Source organism: Hippopotamus amphibius, chromosome 15, assembly GCF_030028045.1.
Source record: "Hippopotamus amphibius kiboko isolate mHipAmp2 chromosome 15, mHipAmp2.hap2, whole genome shotgun sequence".
NCBI lineage: Eukaryota > Metazoa > Chordata > Mammalia > Artiodactyla > Hippopotamidae > Hippopotamus > Hippopotamus amphibius.
The window spans coordinates 7,078,767-7,102,149 of NC_080200.1; the positions used below are offsets into that span (position 1 = coordinate 7,078,767).

Genomic DNA, 23,383 nt, shown 5'->3' on the forward strand with positions numbered 1-23,383 from the left:
TCTAGGTGGATTGGCCACAATTTGCTTCCTCCCAATAGGAGAGCCTGGCCAGTGTCTTACAGAGCCATTGGAACCTTATTAACACCACCTCCATACAACAAGACAGGAGAATCTCTGAATGGGAAACCTGAGTTTAAAATCCTTCCCTTCCCGTGGCTTGGCTTAGGGTATATCCCTGAATTACTAAGCCATTCTGCCTAATGCTGTCCCATCTGTTTAGGTGGTTCTTGAAGAATTACCAATATGTTCTGGCCTTTGTCTTCACCATTGAGGAGATCAACAGGAACCCCCATCTCCTCCCCAACCTGTCTTTGGGTTATGATCACTACAATGCCCTTGAAAGTGACCACAAGACTTTGGAAAGTGCCTTGTTCTGGCTCTCTGGAGGGAATCAGACTGTCCCTAACTACAAGTGCCAGACACTGAGGAAATCTGTGGCCAGTTACAGAAACTGCGTCAGCATTTGCAGCTGAGATTGGAACACTTCTGGAGCTGTACAAAATCCCACAGGTGAGTGGGTCTGAGTTCTGGTGAGAGACACTCTGCTCTTCCCCGATGCCTTTCTCTCTCATCTCATCCAAGGGAAAGATGTGTGTATGCATCCCATGAGAGCTGTAAACACATCCCAGAGAATATCCCAGGTTGTGAGGTTATTCCCTGGATTGGGAAGGAGGAAGAAGGTGAAGGAGAAGTGCATTTAGTATTTTGAAGACTAGATCCATGCTCAGGGCTAAGGCATCCATCCCTGGGCTACTGGGGATATTGACTGATGATGGCTCACATCTTTTTCATTATAGGAAGTGCCCACAGCATAGGGAACTGCCTCACCCAAGGACAGGACCCTCTCAGAGCACAGACAGAAGCCAGTGTCTGGCAGGCATGGGAATAAGAAGCCTGTTTCCCTAGTCTCAATTTGGGACAACACTGAAGGGCCATCCCAGCTCCAGTGGTCCCTGAGGATTGGCTGAGACTCCGTGGTAACTGTTTTGTGTTTCAGCACTTCCTTCTTCCCATTCCTGCCTTGCTCCAGGTATGTCTTTGGAGAAACCTCCCATAAACGTTCCGCCTGGATCTCTCCATCTCAGTATCTCTTTCCAGGGAAAATCTGACCAGCAGCAAGAAGTAGAGTTTACTTCTGTACTTAATAGCATTAGGTTAGGTAAATTCTGTTTTGGAAATTTTTTTTTTAAGAAAATCTGAGAAGGTAGGGCATTGTAATCTCCAGGATACCATAGGTAATGATGTGCTAATAAGCTCAATCCAACATGTAGAGTTTAATGAAACAAAATGTATTTACTCCCAACATTTACATGAAACATTGGTTGCTAGGTTGAAGACCTCACTTCTTCACAAGCCACACAGGGCAAGGTTGATGGAGACCCCACCATGACACTTGTACACCATCTTAAACTCATGCCTTCTTCAATTGCCATTGAAGGAGATAATAAACACCTAGGCACCTTACACATTCTCTTTTCTACTTTGGCTCAAAGTGATACCATCAGTCTGATGAAGCCACATGTCTTTTTAAAAGCAAGGGGTCTAGGAAACACAGTCTTCTGTGTGCCTAGAATGACATGAGGACTGTAGAATGTCCGCTGCAGTCTCTTTCTTTTCATCCAATAATCCTGTCACTCTCCCTGTCACGGAGAGAACTGGCTCCCTCCCTCCTCAAGGAAGGTAGCCCAAAACTCACTAAACTCAGAATTGTGTTTTTCTTTTCTTATTCAGGTGACGTATGGACCTTTTGATCCTTCCCTGAGTGATAAAGGCCAATTTCCACCTCTTTATCAGGTGTCCAGCAAGGACAGCTCACTCATGCATGGAATGCTTGAGCTACTGCTGCATTTTGACTGGACGTGGGTGGCACTCTTTTCCTCTGAAGATAGGGAAGGGGAGCAGTTCCTCTGGGACCTGAAAGCAGAGATGGTAAAAAAAGGTATGTGTGTGGCCTTTAATAAAAAGCTCCCTATCACTAGGGAATTGTATCAAGTATCTAATGTAAATTCAATGAGGAGGCCCAGAATTTCATCAGCAAATGTGTATATAATACATCGTGATATGGGATGCTTCATTTTTGTGGACAGAGGAGCGGAATTCTATTTAACCTTGGAGAAGGTGTGGATTATGGTAGCCAAGGGGGATACTGTTTTGGATGAGGTGGAATACGTGCTGCACTCTTTCCACGGAAGTCTCTTCTTTTCACACCAGAAGAGGGAAATCCCAGGTTTTCAACACTTTGTCAAGACAGTTAATCCTTCCCAATACCCGGAAGACTTTTGTTTCAGGATTGTGTGGATTCAAATTTTTAGATGTTCACTTGCTGGATTGCATTGTGGAAAAACCCGAGACTGCCCTCCAAATTCTTTCTTAGAGTTTATGCTAGTAAGTGCTGACATGATGACCTTGTCTGAATCCAGCTATTTCATCTACAGTGCTGCGTATGCAGTGGTCCAGGCCCTCCATGAAATGCTTTTGGTGAAAACAGAAATGCGACCTCCAGGAGATGCAGACCAACCCATGCTTCTTCCCTGGCAGGTAAATATCCTTCAGATGCAGGTCATGACTAGACAAGCTGAGGATATCAGGTTGTATTTTATTAAGATGCAGAATCATGACCTTACTTTTGTCTCAAGGTCCACAGGATGAGGCACAATGGGTGGAGAGTTCTTTTACATTCGTTATATATGTATATATATTTACTAGGTCTATTTGAAGAATTCTACCTTTGGGGTGGGTCTTTACTTTCTACTTATTTGTATGAGAAAGTATACTAGAAAAATATTCCTAGTTTAAAATGTTATGCATTCAAATATCCAGACAAGCCTTAACAAAACATATGAGAACCAAAAAATTAGCACAATCTCTACATTTCCTTGGAGTGTACTCAATGTCAGAATATATTGACATAAATACCGTAACAGAATCCAACCCTTTCATCTTTAGTGGTGTATTATGCTGTAATCCAGGTGTTCCTGATCGTGGTAAAAACAGAAATGGGGTCTCCCTGGTATCCTACGCTGACCACAGAAAATGAATTATTTTTAGACATAAGTGTTCCTACAAAACCTGGAAACAATTTTAAGTGTGAGAATGCTGCTGCTGATTATAAACTCAACATAAGCTCCATGGTTTAGAAATGAATTCACCTGGATTTTAATGCAGGCTTTTGTGAATCTACAAATCCTTTTCACAGTATATTTAGAAATTTCTGTCCTCATACACAAGGGACAAATACATTTCACCAAGTTGTTGATTAAATAAACTAATCAGATAGAATAAAATGCGTATCTTTTAGTTCAACTCGAGGATGGAAGATGCCTTAGAGGACTGGGACGGGGAGGGTGGGGGGGGGGGAGTCAAGGGAGGGAGGGAATATGGGGATATGTGTATAAAAACAGATGATTGAACTTGGTGTACCCCCCAAAAAATAATAAACAGATAAATAAATAAAATTAAAAAAATGCGTATCTTTTAAATAGCTTTTAATATCAATTTAAAGCAAATGTGTCTGAATTCTGAAATCCAAACTAAAGCGTCCAACGTGTAGAATGCTTAATGAAGGATAAAAAGACACAGCTAAATTTTGGTATAGACTTCATGATGTTTTAATTTCCTCTGGTACCCATCTTTACTTTCCAGCTCAAAAGAGATCTTTTAAACAACACCCCACATTCTTCATATAGGTTACTAGTACCAGAAGAAGCCATATGAAGCTTATTCTAAAAAAAAATTATGATTGTTTCTTTTGATCTACCTGGTGGCTCTCTGAAGGACTAATCTAAGACTTCGTTTATTTTATGTGCCTTTGAAATTTCTTAGGGCTGAGGTGCCAACCTGAGGCGTGTTTGTTGAAAACACATAAAGGTAAATGTATTAGCTGCAACCCGAGGTCAGTGATAACAGTTGGGTTAAACTATATAAAACCTCTAAAGCTTTGGAGGAAGGGCTGGGGTAAGAGATGCTTTGGATAATGAAGGCTTTGCAAAGCTCCCACATATTGCATAGAATCTAGAAGATCATGCACAGTGCTTGATCCAAAAAGAAAAACCCTGAGAAGGCCCTAAACTCCTCACTTCTGACTGAGCTTCAGGCCTCATTCAAGCAGGAATTGAGGCCTAAGGCAGAGCTGTAAACTGCCAGGCTGAATGTTAAAGTTTTGCTCCAACACACAAGACAGACCCACCTGCAGAGAGAGTGAAAGTGTTCTTTGGTTTTTTATTTTATTGTTATTTTTGATATTTAGAGACATCTCTGTTTAATTACTAGCTGGTCATTAGGCTAATGGAACAAAGACTTCAGTGACTGTACATGACAAAATACAGAATTTACAAGATTGGATCTGACAATGCCCTAAACTAACTAACAACAACTGTTAGAATAAGCAGTAACTACATTTACTGCGGGGGGGAGGGGGGGGGAAGAACCTGATTTCCATAGTTTTCTCATGAGAATGTGAACTAACATCCAAATATTAAGTTTTTATCCAAGAGGCAAGAAAGAATGGCTCATACTTAGGAAAAAAAATTAATAGACATGGTACCTGACGAACCCTTCAGAGGTAACTACTCAAACACTCTATCTGGTGTTCACTGTGTACATTCCTTTGTTGAGCCTACATCTCCATAAGCTTTTGGCCAGTCATGTTGAATACTTCTGTTTAATGGTTAAGACAAAATCAGAGGTCATGGATTATGACAACTTAACTGTCTATTTTCTTCTGTCTTTTTCCATGCCTATATCTCCTGCCTCATCATAATTTAGAAGCAAAACCTGGAAAATCTATAAAAAGAAGTGTTTTCTGGTCTATCTGGGAATAATACAGAACATTTGCTGTTATACTAATACTTAGGGAAGAAAATAAATTTTGTATCGATTATTTCGACTTTAACGAAACATGAATTGAAAAAAATAAGCATAGAATTTGTTATGACCTAGCATTTCACTCCTAGATATGTATCCCCCACATGGGACACAGCAGTTCGACCCACAATTTATATGAGAATATGTATAGCAGCAGTGTGCATAATAGCCCAAAGCAGAAACAACCCCAATATCCATCAACTGATGAATGGATAAACAAAATGTAGTATATACGTGTAATGGAATAAGATTCAGCCATTGACAGAAGTGAATTTCTGGTAGTTATATAAACTTTGAAAATATCATGCTAAGTGAAGGAAGCCAGAAACAGAAGGAGAAATACTGCGAGAATCCATTCGTATGAAATGTCCGGAAGAGGCCTATCTATAAACAGAAAGTCAATTAGTCATTTCCAGATGCTGATTTAGGGGACATGAAGAGTGTCTCCTTATTTGGAACTGGGTTTCCCTTGGGATGAAGAAAATGTTCTGGCATCAGACAGTGGTGAGGATTGCACAACACTGTGAACATAGTAAAACCCACTGAATTGTACTATTTAAAATAGTGGAGTATATGTTATGTGATTTTTATGTTAATCTAAAAGAAACAATGTAGATTTGTTATCTCCTACAACAGAGTGTCAAGAGCTCTGGGGCTCAAGGATGAAAAGGCTCTATTAAGGATCTCATTAATACGCTACAAGTTGTAGCTTTTAGTTTTCTCTCCCAGGGAGAGTTCTCCCTCCATTGTCACAAATCATATTCTTTTACGTTCCAAAAATGTAAGAGAAAAAAATTCCATGTTGTTCTGCTTTACAGTACAGGCACTTCCTTCCAGCAGCCTCAAGAAAACTTTGTCAAGGATACACCAAAATCCATGGCTAAGGTATAATTTATCATGTCATAAGCGTATCCAATTTCTTCTTTGTTTTAGAATGAGAGGAAAAGGTCATGTCACTAGAATCCCAGAGATGGTAAACACCCAAACAAAACCCTAGCTTCTACCAACAAGAGAGCTTGAGGCTGGGGAGGTGGGAAAGAACGGTGGCTTTGTAATATGAGCCTTCCGTCCCTAATTTGAATGCACTTTCCATTTTTTCAACCTTTCTTCTTTTCTAGCTTCACCCATTCTTGGATAAAATGCAGTTTAGAAACAGTGCTAGGGAGCACAGGTCCTTAGATGAGAAAAGAAACCGTGTGGTGCAGTATGATATCCTGAATGCTGTGAGTTTTCCAGGTGGTCTTGGGCTCCTGGTGAAAGTGGGAGAGTTTGGCTCCAGTGCTTCCTATGATGGTCTTGGTGATCAATGAAGAGATGATAGAATGGCCTATTGGGTTCAGAGAGGTATGGCATCTTTGCGAGTTTTGATGTATACATGGTCATGATACTAGAGCAGAATCCTCCTATGAAATGAAGGGTGCACACACTTAACTGAGCACTCAAGTCACTCTTTGAATGAAACATCTTGACTTCATCGTATGTAATCTTACATACTTTCTGAGGCAAGGTCTAGAAGGAGCAGATTGTATAGGCGATTATTTTTAGTTTGAGTGTATCTATTCCCGCAACAGTTGGGTGAATGCAATAAATAATTTTAATGGATCTATCGGATACCCTGACCTTATTTATATATGGTAAGAGTCCTTCTTATGCTTAAACACAAGTCGATTATGGATGTCAACTTTCACATTGTAGATTCCATTTATACATTCTCGTGGTTATTTGCATAATATTGGATCATCAAACTACATTCTAGTTAGTATTTCAAGGCATTGACCACTATTTCCAGAAATTTTCCCACATTTGAAAAGTCTAGGGTAATTTTAAGGCGATTCTTTCTGCGATTCTTTAACATTTAACATATATAAATGTTTCTAATTTTCAAACCTGTGCCATACCTGGAAATCAGGGGCCCTCAACGGTGCTCATAAAAATCTGCATTTTATAACACACTCTCATAGCTTGTCTCCTCATGGCCTACATTTATTGTGTATGAAGCTCCTTTCAGTAGTGGGTCTGCTTTTCACATTATTAGGTTCTTTTACCTAAAACCTATACCCTTCTCTGCAGCCAATAGGAGAGCACAGTAAAATATTTTCCTGCGCATAAAACTTCATCATCATGACCACATGGATATCTGCACTGACGGGATTTTTGTATTAGGTAGTTAAGAGGAAAATAAGGTATGTTGCCAGGAACATATGGAATCAAGGCCATGAAATACTTTGGTAAAATTTTGGTTGTCGCTGTAAATACTTCAGGAGAAAGAAAGTGGAAACATAACTTACTGTCTCATACTAAGATTTCTAGAGAATATGACAAGATTGGGACTGGGGAGGAGACAGAGTGCTGTAACAGAAGGTGAAATGTCCTTTCTTCTTCTGGGAGAAATATAGATATCCTCTCATACCAGCTCCTCATGTGCAAAATTATGACAACTCCCTATTTTTCCTTTCAGACACCGAAATCTGTGTGTAGCCAGAGTTGCATTACAAGATTCAGAAACGCTCCACAAGAGGGAAGGCCAGTTTGCTGCTTTACATGTGCTTTTTGCCCAGAGAGACACATTTCCAACCACACAGGTATAAAAATTGTTCATCACCCTATGATAACTGAACTTCTTATCAATTTCTGACAAAAAGGAAACTGAAGGCATTGGTAAAACAGTCTTCATGCAGCAGTTTCTTAATTTGTGCATTTGTTCACTGTTTTGAACTCTTTTGTTTTTTTATGGTAAAGTATACATACTATAAAATTTACCATTTAAACCATTCTTAAGAGTGTTTTCAGAGACATAAAGTGTACTTCCATTATTGTGCAACCATCTCCACACTCCATCTTAAGAACTCATCATACCGAACTTCATTTCTGTTGCCTTGGAATAGTTTTTCCCACTCACTCCTCCACTGTAGTCTATGTGTTTGACTATTCTAATTACCTCATGTAAGCAGATTCATACTGTGTCCATCTTTGTAGCATGGCTTATTTCATTTAGCATAATATTTTCAAGATTCACCCACATTGTAACCTATGTCAGAAACTTGCATGCTTTAAAGACTGAAAAATATTCCATTGCATGAATATACCCCATTTTGTTTACCCATTCATTCATGGGTGGACATTTGGCTTGTTTCTACCTTTTGGGTCTTGTGAGCGATGGTGCTAAGAAAATCGTTTAAATATCTATTCAAGTTACTGCATTCAGGTCTTTTGTGTATAGACCTAGAAGGGAATTGCTCGATCTTATGATACTTTTATGCTTCATTTTTTTCTTACTGTTACATTCTGTTTTTATTCACATATAGTTGGTATATTAGTTTCAGGCATACAACATGGTGATTAAATACTTTTATAGATTATACCCCATTTAAAGTTATTATAAACCATGGGCTCTATTCCCTGTGTTGGATACTATATCATTATAGCTTAATGTACACATAGTTTTCTACCTCTTAATTTCCTACCCCTATCTGGGTCCTCCCCACTTCCTCAGCCACTGATAACCATTCTTTGTTCTCTGTATCTATAAGACAGTTTCTGTGTTGTTATATTCATTTGCATTATTTTTTTTAGATTCCATGTATAGGTGGTCACATACAGCATTTGTCTTTCTCTGTGTCACTTATTTTGCTAAGTATCATCCCCTCTAGGTCCATCTACACTGTTGCAAATAGAATTTTATTCTTTTTATGGCAGAGTAATATTCCATTTTGTGTGTGTGTGTGTGTGCGTGTGTGTAGTATATAGTATATATCATGTCTTCTTTATTCATTCATCTGGTGGTGGACGATTTGGTTGCTTTCATATCTTGGTCTTTGTAAATACAGCTGCTACGAACATTGGGGTGTGTACCTTTTCAAATTAGTGTCTTTGTTTTCTTTAAATACATAGCCACGAGTGAAATTGCTGGACCATAGGATAGTTCTCTTTTTAGTTTTTGGAGAAACCTCCATACAGTTTTCCTTAGTGGCTGCACCAATTTACATTATCACCAACAGTGTACAATTGTCCCCTTTTTCTCCATTTCCTATGAAACATTTGCCATTTGTAGACTTTTTATGAGAGTTATTCTGACAGGTGTGAGTTGATATCACACAGTGATTTTTTAAATACATTTAATTAATTAATTACTTTAATTGGCTTGTGTTGGGTGTTTGTTGCTGCACATGGGCTTTCTCTAGTTGCAGAGAGCAGGGGCTCCTCTTGTTGTGGAGCATGGGCTCTAGGCGCATGGGCTTCAGTGGTTGGGGCACACGGGCTCAATAGTTGTAGCTTATGGGCTCTAGAGCACAGTCGCAACAGTTGTGGTGCACAGGCTTAGTTGCTCTGCGGCGTGTGGGATCTTCCTGGAGCAGGGATCGAACCCATGTCCCCTGCATTGGCAGGCGGATTCTTTAACCACTGCACCACCTAGGAAGTCCCTTTCGCAGTGATTTTGATTTATATTTCACTGATGATTAGAGATGTTGAGCATCTTTCCAGGTGACTGTAGGCCATACTTATGTCTTTTGTGGAAAATTATCTATTCAGATCTTTTGCTATTTTTTAAATTGGCTCATTTGTTGGTTTTGATATCGAGTTGTATGAGCTGTTCATATTAATGAAGGGATATTAATCCCTTCTTGGTCATATCATTTCCCAGCTTTTTCTCCTGCTCAGTAGATTGTCTTTTCTTTATATTAATGCTTTCCTTTGCTGTGCATTTTTTTTTAACTTTAATCGGTCCCATTTGTTTATTTTTGCTTTTGTTTCCTTTGACTTAGGAGTCAGATCCAAAAAATATTTCTGCAGTTTATAACAAAGAGTGTTCTGTCTATGTTCTCTCCTAGGAGTTTTATGGTTTCAGATCCTATACTTAGTTCTTTAATCCATTTTTAGTTTATTTTTGTATACGGAGTGAGAAAATGTTCTAATATCATTCTTTTACTTGTAGCTGTCCAGATTTCCCAGCACCATTTATTGAAGAGAATGTTTTTTCTCCATTGTATATTCTTTCCTCCTCTGTTGTAGCTCAGTTAATTGATTTGAAGTATGGTTGATTAGGCCTCTTCACCTTTATTTTATTTTTTCTACTTTTATTTTATTTATTTATTTGGTTGCACCAGGTCTTAGTTGTGGCAAGCGGGCTTCCTTAGTTGCAACTCGCCGGCTCCTGTAGCTGTGGCATGTGTGTGCCTTAGTTGGGGCTGGTGGGCTACTTGGTTGTGTCATGTGGGCTCCCTAGCTGTGGCCTGCAAACTTTTAGTTGCAGCAGGCATGTGGGATATAATTCCCTGACCAGGGATCGAACTCAGGCCCCCTACACTGGGAGCGCAGTGTCTTAACCACTGGAAAATCTCCTGTCGTAGATTTATCGATCATAAGTGCATGCGTTTATTTTTGGACTTTCTATTCTGTTCCATTCATCAATGTATCTGCTTTTGCATCAGTACCACAGTGTTGTGATGACTATAGTTTTATGGTAGAGTCTAAAGTCAGAGAGTGTGATGCCTCCAGCTCTGTTCTTTTGTCTCCAGTTTTCTTTGGCCACTTGGGGTTTTTTGTGCTTCCATACAAATTTAGGATTATTTGTTCTAGTTCGTGAGAAATGTCCTAGATATATTGATAGGGATTGCATTAAGTCAGTAGATCACTTTGGGTAGTATGGACATTTTAACAACATTGATTTTTCCAATTAATGACTCTGGGAAACGTTTCTGTTTCTTTGTAACACCTTCGCTTTCCTTCATCAATATTTTATCATTTTCAGAGGATGGGTTTTTCACCTCCTTCGTTAAGTTTATCCCGAAGTATTTTATTCTGTTTGACGTGGTTCTAAGTGGAATTTTTTTCCTTCCTTTCTTTTTCTTTTAGTTCATTCTTAGTGCATAGGAAAGCAACAATTTTCTGTGTATTAATCTTGTATCCTGCAACATTACTGAATTCATTTTTTAGTTCTAGTAGTTTTTTTTTTGGTGGACATTTTATTGCTTTATATATCTGTCATCATGATATCTGCAAACAGTTCAACTTCTTCCAATTTGGATACCTTTTATTTCTTTTTCTCCTCTGCTTCCTGTGGCTAGTCTTGCAATACTATATTAAGTAGAAGTGGCAAGATTGGGCACTCTTGTCTTTCTCCTAATTTTAGAGGAAAAGCTTTCAGTTTTTCACTGTTGAGTATAATGATAGCTGGGGGTTTGCCCTAAGTGACCTTTGTTATGTTGAGATATGTTCTCTCTCTGCCAACATTGATGAGAATTTTTATTAATAGGATGTTATATTTTTTTCCAATGCTTTCTCTGGGTCTGTTGAGATGATTATGTGATTTTTACCGTTCTTTTTGTTAATGAAGTGTATCCCATTTACTGATTAGTGGATAATGAACCATCCTTGCATCCTTGCACTAATCCCACTTGATAATGTAATAGAGCCAGCCATGCACCGCCCTTAGCATGCTGGCTGTTGCTGCATGCTATCACCCTGCACCCCATTACCAGGAAACAGTTCCTGGGAGTCCATTAATGTGGGACGGTTAGAGTCGTGTTAGAGGTCCTGTTCCGCCATTGGTCGGTGCCACAGTGGGCCCCATTCAACCATTGGTCGGTGCTGCAATGGGCCCCTCCCCTCAGGGAGCAACTGTCAATGAGTGACCGTTAGAGGGCTGATTCGGTTACCAGTCAGCGGGATGGTGGTCATCAGGTGGAGAGGGAGGTAAGAGGAGAGCAGGGCCTGCTTCTCCAGGCCCTCCAGCTCCACTAGCCTCCAGCCAGCTGGGCAGTCAGGGTGAAACTCTCCCCTATTTCTGCCTCTGTGACCTAATCACAGGGGCAGTCTGCATAGGACACAACCTGCAGGACTTGGCCCCCACCATTTGGGTGGCTGAGAAACCCGAGGGACAGTTGGGTGCTGGGTGCCTGGCTCCCTTAGAGATGACAACAGGGCAGGGTCTGGGGACCTGGCCCTGAGGGAGCCACCAGCTGAGATCTGCCTCTTCACCCGGGACCTGGACCTCGGAGGGGGAAAGTTGTGCCTTGGAACCTTGTCCTTTCTTGTCAGAGCAGAGAGTAACATTTGTTTTCCTTTTTGTTTTTCTTTGTTTTTTAAAGGTTTGTTTATTTAGTTTATTTTTTGGCTGTGTTGGGTCTTCGTTGCTGTGGTGGGCTTTTCTCTAGGTGTGGCGAGCAGTGGCTACTCTTCGCTGCCGTGCGAGGGCTTCTAATTGCAGTGGGTGGCTTCTCTTGTGGCGCTCGGGCTCTAGGCACGCGGGCTTTAGTACACCAAAGTGAATCAGCTGTCTTCATACATATATCCCCATATCCTCTCCCTCCGGCGACTCCCTCCCACCCTCCCCATTCCGGCCCTCTAAGGCATCACCCATCATTGAGTTGATCTCCCTTTGTTACACAGCAACTTCCCACTGGCTATCTATTTTACATTTGGTAGTGTATCTATGTCAATGCTACTCTCTCACTTCGTCCCAGCTCACCCTTCACCACCCCCACCCCGCCTCCGCTCCGTGTCCTCAAGTCCATTTTCTACATCGGCAATGAATTTGGGTTTATCTGCACCTGGAAGCATTGCGCCTTGCTCAGGAATAGAATCTAAAGTTAGTGTGTCTGACTTACATCGGAGCGGGGGTCAGCGTGCACAGTGACAGAAAAGGTTACAATTTTTAATGTGGTAAAAATGAAGATATTCTGAAAACAGATGTTGAGTCTGCTTTCTCAACAGATGCAGAGCAGTGTGTCCAGTGCCCAGCTCAAGAGCACCCCAACCGTGAGAGAAATCACTGCCTCCCCAAAACTGTAAGCTTCCTGGCCTTTGAGGATTCCTTGGGGATGTCCCTGGCCTGCACGGCTCTATGCTTCTGTGTGGTCACAGCTGTGGTTTTGTGGGTCTTTGTGAAGCACCGAGGCACCCCCATAGTCAAGGCCAATAACCGGGCTCTCCACTACGTCCTGCTCATCTCCCTCCTCCTGTGCTTCCTCTGCTCCTTACTCTTCATTGGCCGTCCCAACACAGCCACCTGCATCCTCCAGCAAATCACATTTGGAGCTGTGTTCACTGTGGCCGTTGCCACTGTTTTGGCCAAAACCCTTATTGTGCTTCTGGCATTCAAGGCCAGGAAACCAGGAAGGACCATGAGGCTGGTAACAGGAGCTTCTAACTATGTCATTCCCATCTGCTCCCTGATCCAAGTGATTATCTGTGGGGTCTGGCCGGGAACCTCTCCTCCTTTCCTTAAGATAGACACACACACACACACACACACACACACACACACACACACACACAAAAGATAGACACACATTCTGAGCTCAAGAGCCTCATCATCGTGTGCAACAAGGGCTTGGTCGCAGCCTTCTACTGTGTCCTGGGATACCTGGGCTTCTTAGCCCTGGGGACCTTCTCCCTGGCTTTCCTGGCCCGGAACCTGCCCGACACCTTCAATGAAGCCAAGTTCCTGACCTTCAGCATGCTGGTGTTCTGCAGTGTGTGGGTCACCTTCCTCCCCGTCCACCACAGCACCAAGGGCAAGGTCATGGTGGCTGTGGAGATCTCCATCTTGGCCTCAAGTGCTGGGCTACTAGGCTGTATCTTTGCCCCAAAGTGCTATACTATTCTTATGACACCTGAGAAGAACTCTTTGAAAAGTTTCAGAAATAAAAGAGATTCTAAGAGGAATAGGGATTGAGTGTTTATCTCGTAAGTCTCTATCACAATTTTGGCTTTTGAACAAAAAATGAATTAGAAACATAATAGTAAATGTTTATTTATTCAGATATTAGAAACCATCAAACCTGCTTTACCTCTATTTTCTCCACTTTCTTTTAGTTTTTTGTGCAACTGCGCTCAGCCATCCAGACTCACAAAGAAATGTTCTATATTAGATTATTGTCTATTTTCTTTTTTTTAATAAATTTATTTTGTTTATTTATTTTATTGGCTGTGTTTGGTCTTCGTTGCTGCACACGGGCTTTCTCTAGTTGGGTCGAGCAGGGGCTACTCTTCATTGTGGTGCACGGGCTTCTCATTGCAGAGCACGGGCTCTAGGCACGTGGGCTTCAGTAGCTGCGGCACACAGGCTGAATGGTTGTGGCTCATGGGCTCTAGAGCGCAGGCTCAATAGTTGTGGTGCACGGGCTTAGTTGCTCCGCGGCATGTGGGATCTTCCTGGGGCAGGGATCGAACCCATGTCCCCTGCATTGGCAGGCGGATTCTTACCCACTGCACTGCCTAGGAAGTCCCATATTGTCTATTTTCAAAGCTTTTGCTCTTGAATCTAGCCTTCATCATTTTCTTCATCAAGTTTACAATATACATATCTGTATTGTTTCAGTCACTCTTGTGTCCCAGAAAGCTCTTTTTATAACTAAGAACTTTTCAGATTACTCTTTCTTGTATCTTCTCTGTTGTGTTTAATCAGCTTGCAGTGAGGCTAAAAAGTACACCTTTTAGTACAACATCTGTATTATACCTAATTTCCCCATGTTTTAGGTGAAATCTTTTAGAGTTTGAATTTTTTATTTTGGCTTAATTTTTTTCTGAAAGCAGTAGGTACCAAATTTTTCGAAATTGTAATGTGTTCACCTTAAGTCATTTTAAATCATCTTCTTCCAACTTACTTGAAATGGTAACTTCATGAAATAGCAAGCTTTTATATATACACCAAATTGTTTCCAGATTTCCAGAGCACCTTTTTTTTTGTTTTTTTTTTTTGTTTTTGTTGTTGTTTTTTACTCCACATACTTTTTTTTCCCAATTAGAAACTTTAGACAGGATTTTGTGTGTGTTTATAAATATAAATATCTTTCCCCTGGTTCTTTTTTTCTTTTTTCTCAGAAAACTTCTTAATTTTCCTTGAACAAATTCCCTTACCTGTGAATTTGAAAATCAACATCCCTGTTTTCTAAAATTGTACTGTGGCTTTAAATTTATTATTTTGATTCAAGTACTTTGGGTTAAAGTGAGCTCTTTGCAATATTATAGCCACTAGTAAATAGGGTAATATTTATTTAATCAGGAATTTTACTCCCTCTCTTAATGATGCTTTGTATCACTTCTTCCATTGCATTTGGTTTAGAATGCAATGGTTTGTTATTATGTTTATTGTTACCTTGCTTTGATTGCTTTGAGTTTATATTCCTGCTCTTTTTCAATATGTTGAAGTGGGAACTTTGATGCTTGATGTCAGACATTTCTTCTTTTCTCACGTAAGCGTTTTTTGCTCTGAATTTCCCCCTCAGCACTATTTTATTTGCATCCTACCAATTGTGTTGTGGTGTATTTTCATGTTCCTTACTTTTAATCTGTTTTTCAATTTTTTTTGACATTTTCGTTTAAACATTAGGTGTTTCAGTAAATGCATGGATTACTTTCTAATTATTTGGACGTTTTCTTGTTATCTTTATTGATTTGAGGTTGTTTCCATTATGGGCAGAGAATACTCTGCATGATTTCAATTTTTAAGAATTTGCAAACTTTGTTTTGTGACCCAGAATATGTTCTATTTTTGAGAATCTTCCATGGGTGCATGGTAATAATGTGTATTCTGCTATTGTTGAACGGAGTGTCCAGTAAATGTCAGTTTAGTGTTCTATAAATCATTTGACTATTGGTGTTGGAAGGCATTGTGCATTTTTTCTTATCTTCGCTGACTTTTTCTCAAATAATACTGAGTTGTGGAGGAGAGTATTGAAACCCCCAGTGATTACTTTTTATTCCTTCCTTTCTCCTTTTGGTTATATCAGATTTTGTTTTATGTTTAGATTTTTTTGTGAACATTTTCAAACATACAGAAAAACTGAACAAATTTTGCAGCGAACACAACATACTCTCCACATAAATTTTACCATTCATGTTTTGCTGTGCTTGCTTTATCACATAGCTATCATCTCTATATAATCAATTAAACCATCTTATATGTTGATACACTTCTCATTCCCTTTTTTTCCAACTTTATTGAGGTATGATTGACAATTAAAAATTGCATATATTTAGGTTGTACAATGTGGTGTCTTTTTTTATTTTCCTAAGGTGCACAATGCGATGATGTATCAGCTTTTATTTCCTGTATTTTGATTATCTGTTGTAATCACTGTCTTCTTGTTGGATTGATGGTTTTTGTTATCATGGAATGTGCTTTTTTATTCCTCATAATTTTCTTTGATGTGAAATCTACTTCATTTCACTGGTACAGATACTGAAACTTTAATTATTACTATCGTTATTGTTGGCATATTATAACTTTCAATCCTTTTCATTTCTACCTGCTTATGTGGCCATATCTGAAATGAGCTTATGGTAGGTAGCTTGCAAATAGGTCATCACGTTCTATCCACCTTAGCAAATTCTGTGTTTATATAACTGAGGAATTGCAGCTGCAAGTATGCTAACCCTGACTCCTGCCCTAGTTGCCCTTTGAGTTTATCTAAGTTTACAGATCAAGAAGCTAATGACGCATACTGAAATGGAAGATTAGTTGTTTTATTTGCTTTTAACTTTGTTCCTTATTATTTAAAGATAATTAAAACTAGAGTCTCATGGCCTGATAATGCTCCAATGGCAAGCAAGATGTGATAAAACTTTGGCACCAATGATTGTGGCAATCATCTCTGAAAGTAAAAGACTACCCTCTTCCCAGCAAGTAGCCCCTTCCTCTTCTCCCTATGTTACCTCCAAGCAAAACCTGGGGAGTTGGAAATTCTTTCTTTGGGCCACGAGTCCACCTTCTCCCCAGGATTGTTGTCTCCTTCAATAAAGCTCTCTTTCCTTCTACCCAACTCTTGTCTCTTGATATTGAATCCTTGAGCAAGGAGCCGCCTAACCTGAGTCTGGTAACATTTAGACCATTTATGTTTAAAGTAGTTATTGGTGTGTTAGGCCTTAAGTCTGACGTTTTAATCACCTGTTTTGTTTGTTCCCTCTGCTTTTCATTTCACTGTTTCTCTTCTCTTTTCTTCCTTCCTTCCTTCCTTCCTTCCTTCCTTCCTTCCTTCCTTCCTTTCTTTCTTTCTTTCTTTCTTTCTTTCTTTCTGCACTTGACTTAGAATTCCATTATGATTCATTTATAGTGTTTTGGAGTATGTTGTTTTTGTTTGCTTTTTTTTTTTTTTTAGTGTTCTCAGTGTTTGCTCTAGTTAGTACAGTATACAAATAAATTATTACAGTCTACTGGTAAGGACAATTTATCACTTCAAATGAGTGAAGAATCTTTACTCCACACTTTTATATAGAATTGTCTTAAGTATTTCCTCTATCCACCTCAACATAAGATGATATTAATTTTACTTCCACTGTCAACCATGACTAAATATATCATGAGTGCGTAGTTTATATTTACACTTATTTTTTTACTCATTTCAATGTTCTTTCTTCCTTTCTGAAGTTCCAAGGCAGCTTCTTTTATCTTTCTTTCTTTCTTCCTTTCTTTCTTTCTTTCTTTCTTTCTTTCTTTCTTTCTTTCTTTCTTTCTTTCGAGAACTTCTTTCACCTTTTATTTTCTTACACAATTTTTGAAGGTTATGTCTGCTGCCAACAAATTCTCTTAACTTTTCTGCTCTGTGAAGTCTTTCTTTCCCCAATATTTCCACTAAATATAGAATTGGGGGTTGGCAATTTTTTTCGCCACTTGAAACATATTTGGGCATCTCTTCCTAGCATTTGTGGTTTCAGATGAGAAATCCACTGTCACTTGAATCTTTGTTCCCCTGTAGGTAATATGTCTTTTTTCTCTAGCTTATTGGAAATTTTTTGGTCTTGAGTTTTCGGGAGGTTAATTATACATCTTGTGTGGCTTTTTTGTTTTGTTTTGTTTTGTTTGTTTGTTTGAGGGGTGAGGGAAGAAACCCTGTTTGAGGTTTGCTCAGCTTATTAAATCTGTAGTTTTATGTCTTTTACCATGGTTGGTATATTTTTCAGATACAAATCTTAAAATATTTTTCAGCCTCACACACTAGATCTCTGCTTACAGGACTCCAAGGATGTGAATATGACATAATTTGCTATAGTCTCACAGGTCTCCGAGGCTTCCTTCCTTTTTTCTTCAATACATTTTCTCTCTCATGCTTAGATGTGGTGAATTCTATTGATCTAAACTTAAATTCACCAAGTCTATCATCTGCCATCCTTAATCTAGTGTTGACCCCATCTAATGAGTTGTTTCTATTATTACATTTTTCAGCTCTGCAATTTTCACTTGGTTTTATATCGTCTATGTCTTTACAGAAATTTTCCAGATTTTTGTTTCCCAATTACTTCTAATTTTTTAATTGAAAAACTTTGTGATGCCTGCCTTAAAATCCTTGTCACTGAATTCCAAAATATGAGTCATTTCAAAGTTGGCATCCCATGACTATCTGTGTCCTACATTGGATTTTCCTGGTCCCTGATGATAAAAGTGATTTTTCTATTCTTTCTTGGATATTTTGTGTATTATTTTGGGAGACTCGGGATCCTATTTAATCTTCCATTTTTCCATGCCTTTGTCTTGGTTAAGCTTATTGCACAGGTCCTGATCCTATTTTCTGTGCCTCGACTCCCATGACACTGTAGTTTTCAGAGCCCTTGGAGTGCTGCTCTGTGCTGCCTCATTTGCGCTCTGCTTGGAGGACACTGAAAATACAGCATAAGCTCTCACACTGCGGGTCAGGTTTTACACGTTTGGCATATTCTATCAGTTCATGTTTGCATCATGAGGTGTCTGCTAAGCACTTCTTTTTGCACAATTGAAGATTCCCTTTCTCCACTCCTTCCTCTCCAAGGTCCTGCCTTCCTCTCTAATTGGGAGAATGAGGTATGCCTCTTGCCACCTCTGGGTAGGAGCAGAAGTTCAGACATCTACACGGTCTCCACTGAGAAAAGAGAAAGGACATGCCTCCCTGGGTCTCCTGCTTCCACCACATGGGGGCAAATGTCCAGACTTCCTTCTCTGTCTTCCCTGATACTGATGCAGGAGTCTGCCTCCTACAACCCCTGTGGGAGACAATGGGACAGACTCCCAGCCCTGTCTCCACTGGTGTGCTGTTGAACAGGAAAGCACCCACTGGCCTGCTGGCTGTTGCCTGGTGGGGGTGGGGTGGGCAGGAGACCAGACTTGCTCTTGTTGATGTTGCCCAGTGGGGCTGGAGAGTGTCTTCTTGGGTCACTTGCTGGATCAGAGAGTCAGTAGACACCAGATCAGTAGGTAAGACAGTGTCCACCTTGGCTGCCTGATGCATTTGGATGGGTAACGGGCACCTATGCACCCCACTTAGTCCCCACTGACACCTTGGAGGAGGTCATTGATGGTGTTTGGTGGTCCCTTCTCTGCGCCCTCCCCCCCCCCCCCCGCCCCACCGGCCACCACAGTTGTGAAGCTCAGAGCAGTAACGTGCAACAAACTAAATTCTCAGCGTGTTCATAGGGATTGTGGGGCTCGGTCTTTGGTCAAAGGGCCGGCCTTTCCCAGGAGTCCTGCCGTAGTTTCGCTTCCTGCTCCAGCAGCTCTTGTGTCCTGGGTTTGGTGTGAGGCATGTGGACTGGAACTGTCAGAGTGCACAGGGGACTGAGTGTTCTTCATGCTGTGCATCTTGGGGCTTACGCAGGGCCCCAGAGGATGGTCCAGGTCCCTTCGTTCACTGCTGAAGCTCCCGATACCCCTCAGTGCTCAGCCTAGTGTGGACGCCAGCAAATGCGGGAAGACTTGAATGAGATACTACACATGCCCACTGTGGGTGGGAGCTGGCATGAGCCTACTGGGGAGGGGGAAGCAGAGCAGGGATTTGAGTCCCCATCCTTTGGCCAGCCCGGGGAAAAGGCTCTCCAGTCTCAACCCTGCCCAGTGCCTAAACAGCAAAGTGGGCATATTGTCTCCATTTGCATAAGGGCAGTAGAATATGGAGAAGAAAATGAGAGCTTTAAAGTAGGGTTTGAAGGAAATCCTTTATGGTCCAGTGGTTAGGACTCCATGCTTCCACTGCAAAGGGCACAGTTTCAATTCCTGGTTGGGGAACTAAGATCCTGCGAGACACCTGGCACATACACACACACAAAATTAGGTTTTGAATCTCAGCTTTTACACTTACCAGCTTTGTAACTGACCTGGGCCACAGCAATTAGGCAAGAAATAAAAGGCATCTAAATCAGAAAGGAAGTAGTGAAACTCAATATTTGCAAGTGACCTGATGATATATATAGAAAGCCCTAAAGACACAACCAAAAAAAAAAGATCTGTTAGATTTGATAAATTCATTAAAGTTGCAGGACACAAAAATCAATATACCAAAACTTGTTGTGTTTCTATATGCTAATTAACGATCAGAGAAATTAAGAAAACGATCCCGTTTACAGTTGCAGCAAAAAGAATAAAATACCTAGGAATGAATTTAGCCAAGGAGGTGGAAGCCCTGTACACTAGTACTTTAGAAACTATAAGACATTGAGGAAAGAAATGGAAGAAGATATAAAGAAATGGAAAGATATCCCATGCTCATAAATTGGAAGTGTAACTGAGCAGACCCTCTGGGGCCTTCCCAGGACAGATGCCACCTGCCTCTTGTCTGTAGAAAAACTTTAGCTTCCTAGGCTTTCCCCAAGTTCCCAAGAAGACATGTCATCAGAGATGTGAGAAAATGCAGAAACAAAAGAGTCAAGCAAGAGAAAATAACAGTTTAGCGGTTAAACAAAATCAGGGACCTTTAGCTCCTCCTCCTCAAGAACGACAGCTAATATTCTGAGCCATGGCCTTTGAACTGTTTTGCAGATACTGAAACCCCAGCAGGTGGAAGAAGTGAACTCTGTGCTGCCCACCAGCACCTAGACCCCAGAGCAGCTGGCATCAGAAGGTTAATGAGGTTGCCTCGTGATTACCTCACCACCAACCAATCAGAAGAATGTCCAGGAGCTGACTGCACACCCCACAGGCCCCCTCCCTCACGCTGTCTTTAAAAACCTTTCCTTGAAAGCATGCAGTTCAGACTTTGTGCCTACCCAGCAGCTTCCAGTTCCGGTGTGTGCTTGGGAGACGCTCTCAGCTGTGAACCCTGCCTTCGGGGGCCCTGCTCCCTGCGTCTCTCACAGTCATTAAATGCAGCTGGAGGCAGGACCCCCCGCCCACCTCTGGGCTGGAGGTGCCACAGGTGAGCAGCTGGGCCATCGTGCTGGCTGTGGCCCCTGTTACCTGGATGTCTGGGCCCAGAGGGCAGGCCGGGCCTGGGCAGGTGGCCCAGGGAGCTCAGCGGGCATGCCCTGTGTGGTCTGGCTACACCGAGTGAGGCTTCCTCGGCGGGTGGGCCAGGAGACCCCTGGAGTGCCTTGTGCTGTGGTCCCTTGAGGAGCAATGACAGAGTACATGTTCCTGTTGGTGGGTGCCGGCGGCTGTGGGGAAGAGAGCCCAGGGCCTGCAGCTCATGCAGAACCACTGTGTGGGTGAGTGGGACCCCACCGTACAGGGGAGGGGCCCGGCTCCTGTCCACAGCCCGGCTCCTGACACGGGCTTGTCTTCCACCCGCTCTGCAGGAGGGGTCTCCTCATCATGAGTCCTGGAAAGCACGAGGGGAGCCAGGAGGGTCCCAGCCCAGGAGGGCCGGCTGTCTCGAAGCAGTATCCTCCCCAGGACTCCTAATGGAAGCAAGTGCTCATCGATGGGGAGACATGTCTGCTGAACCTCCTGGACATGGCAGGCCATGCGGGACCCCTCCATGCGCCCTGGGGAGGGCTTCCTCTGTGCGTTTGACATCAACAACGCCAAGTCCTTTGGGGACATCCACCAGTACAGGTGAGCCGCCCTCAGGCACTCAGGGGCCTCCTGTCCTCTCTCTGCAGACCCCAGGTGCAGCTGAACCAGCAGCCCACCCACTGGCTCACACCTTCCCCCTTGCAGAGAGCAGATCAAATGGCTGAAGGACTCAGACAACATGCCCACAGTGCTGGTGGGGAACAAGTGTGACCTGGCCACGCGTACCGTGGACTCTCAGCAGGCCCAGGACCTCGTTTGCCGCTACAGCATCCCCTACATGGAGACATCAGCCAGAAGCGACAGGTGAGCTGGCTCCATGCCTAACGGCCAGCCAGGGCCCGGCCTCGCCCTGCCCATGAGCAGTGCTGGATGCCCCCCTCCCTCAACGGAGGGCAGCTGCTCTGGCTCTGGCTCCAACTCCGGGACCCCAGCAGCCCCTCGTGCTGTAAGTGTCCCTGGCTGGCAGGGCAGTGATGGCGGCCAGGGCCCGGGTCTGGGCCAACACAACTCCTGAGGGAGGTGGAGGTCCCCAGAGTGAGCTGCCCTGAGCCAGGCCAGAGCAGTGACCCTGTGGCCCTGGCCCCTGTGCCCTCAGAGCACCCTGCAGGTTCTGGTCAGCCCTGACCCATAAGTGGGCTGTGGGGGAGCTGCTGAGGACAGGCCTCCCCACAGGCTGGCCCTGGGACTTGAGACGAGCAGGTCCAGCTCCCCGTTTGAGGGGCGGGATGGGGAAGGGGCTGGGGTTCTGCTGGAGACTGAGGCAGTGGTGCCCCCTGAGCCGGACCCCTCTTCCTAGGGCGTGGAGGATGCCTTCTACATGCTGGCACAGGAGATCCCCCAGCACAAGGCATGCAAGCTGAGCCCGCCCAGGTTGCCTGAGCTGCAGGTGCCGGTTCTCCTGAGGGTGGCACAGGCACAGGGCATGGAGGTGTCAGATGTGATGCAGGAGGAGGCACACTTGGGGGACGGAGGCAGGGAAGGAAGGAAGTGCCGCCAGAGCCCGGCCAGCCCAGGTCGATGGACAGAGTGACCACGGGTCTCCTGGGACGCTATGCACAGACTGTCGTGAACTGATGCCACCGGCCCCCCGGCCGTCACGCTCCTCCAGCCCCGTCCTGGCCCACAGGGCACAGGATGAGCCGAAGGAAATTGTTTGGTTTTGACCCTGCCATTTGGCTGAGGCTGGGAGGCTGAGGTGTGTGGCCTCCCAGGAGGCAGGTGGGAACCTCAGCTCCACGCAGCTGGTGGCCCCTCTGCCTCTGGGGGCCCCGGTGTGTCCTGCGGAGACCTCTGCGTGCTGCGAGAAGCGGCCAGTCTAGCACTCAACACAGGAAACTTTATTAACCTTTAACCAGCAAGGGGTGAAACGGAGACCAAAGGCTGTCCCTTGCCCTGGGAGGGAGGCTGTGTAGGGAATGGCTGGGGTCGTATTTCCTGAGTGTTGGGGACCCTGAGAGGCCGGAACTGACTTTGGCGGAGGGAGGGGCGCAGCCTGGTGGGTCCAGCCCGACCAGCAGCACCCTGTGCGCTGCCCCGTGGGGACCAGGGGGCTGCGTGGGGTCTGGCGTCCGGCCAGCCCCGCCTCCTGCGGGGAGGGAGGGTGGGGCCGGCCCGCCCGGCCCGGCCGCCCCGTCCTTGGAGGGGGCCTGTGGCTCCCAGAGCCACCTCAGGTCCCCAGAGGGGCCTCGCAGGGCACGTCCAGGCCCCAGGTGGCCACATACAGCTCCGAGAGGGCGCGCCCTGCCTTGGGCCAGAATTCTGGACGCGCCAGGGCAGCCCCTTTACTGTCATCCTGGCTGGGGGCCGCTCGCGGCGCCGCTG

General features: G+C 43.3%; 1 protein-coding gene and 1 pseudogene across 1 annotated transcript; both read left to right on the forward strand.

Moving 5' to 3' along the window:
• Nucleotides 1-200: 200 nt before the first annotated feature.
• LOC130837247 (vomeronasal type-2 receptor 26-like) lies at nt 201-13,540 on the forward strand. Its single transcript, XM_057710060.1, is given in 9 exon segments — nt 201-439; nt 441-510; nt 1,732-1,929; nt 2,119-2,538; nt 5,982-6,134; nt 6,136-6,207; nt 7,322-7,445; nt 12,577-13,099; nt 13,147-13,540. Coding segments are annotated over 9 exon segments (2,193 nt in total).
• A 7,623-nt stretch (nt 13,541-21,163) lies between these two features.
• LOC130836773 (GTPase HRas-like) lies at nt 21,164-22,464 on the forward strand (annotated as a pseudogene).
• The last annotated feature ends 919 nt before the right edge of the window (nt 22,465-23,383 follow it).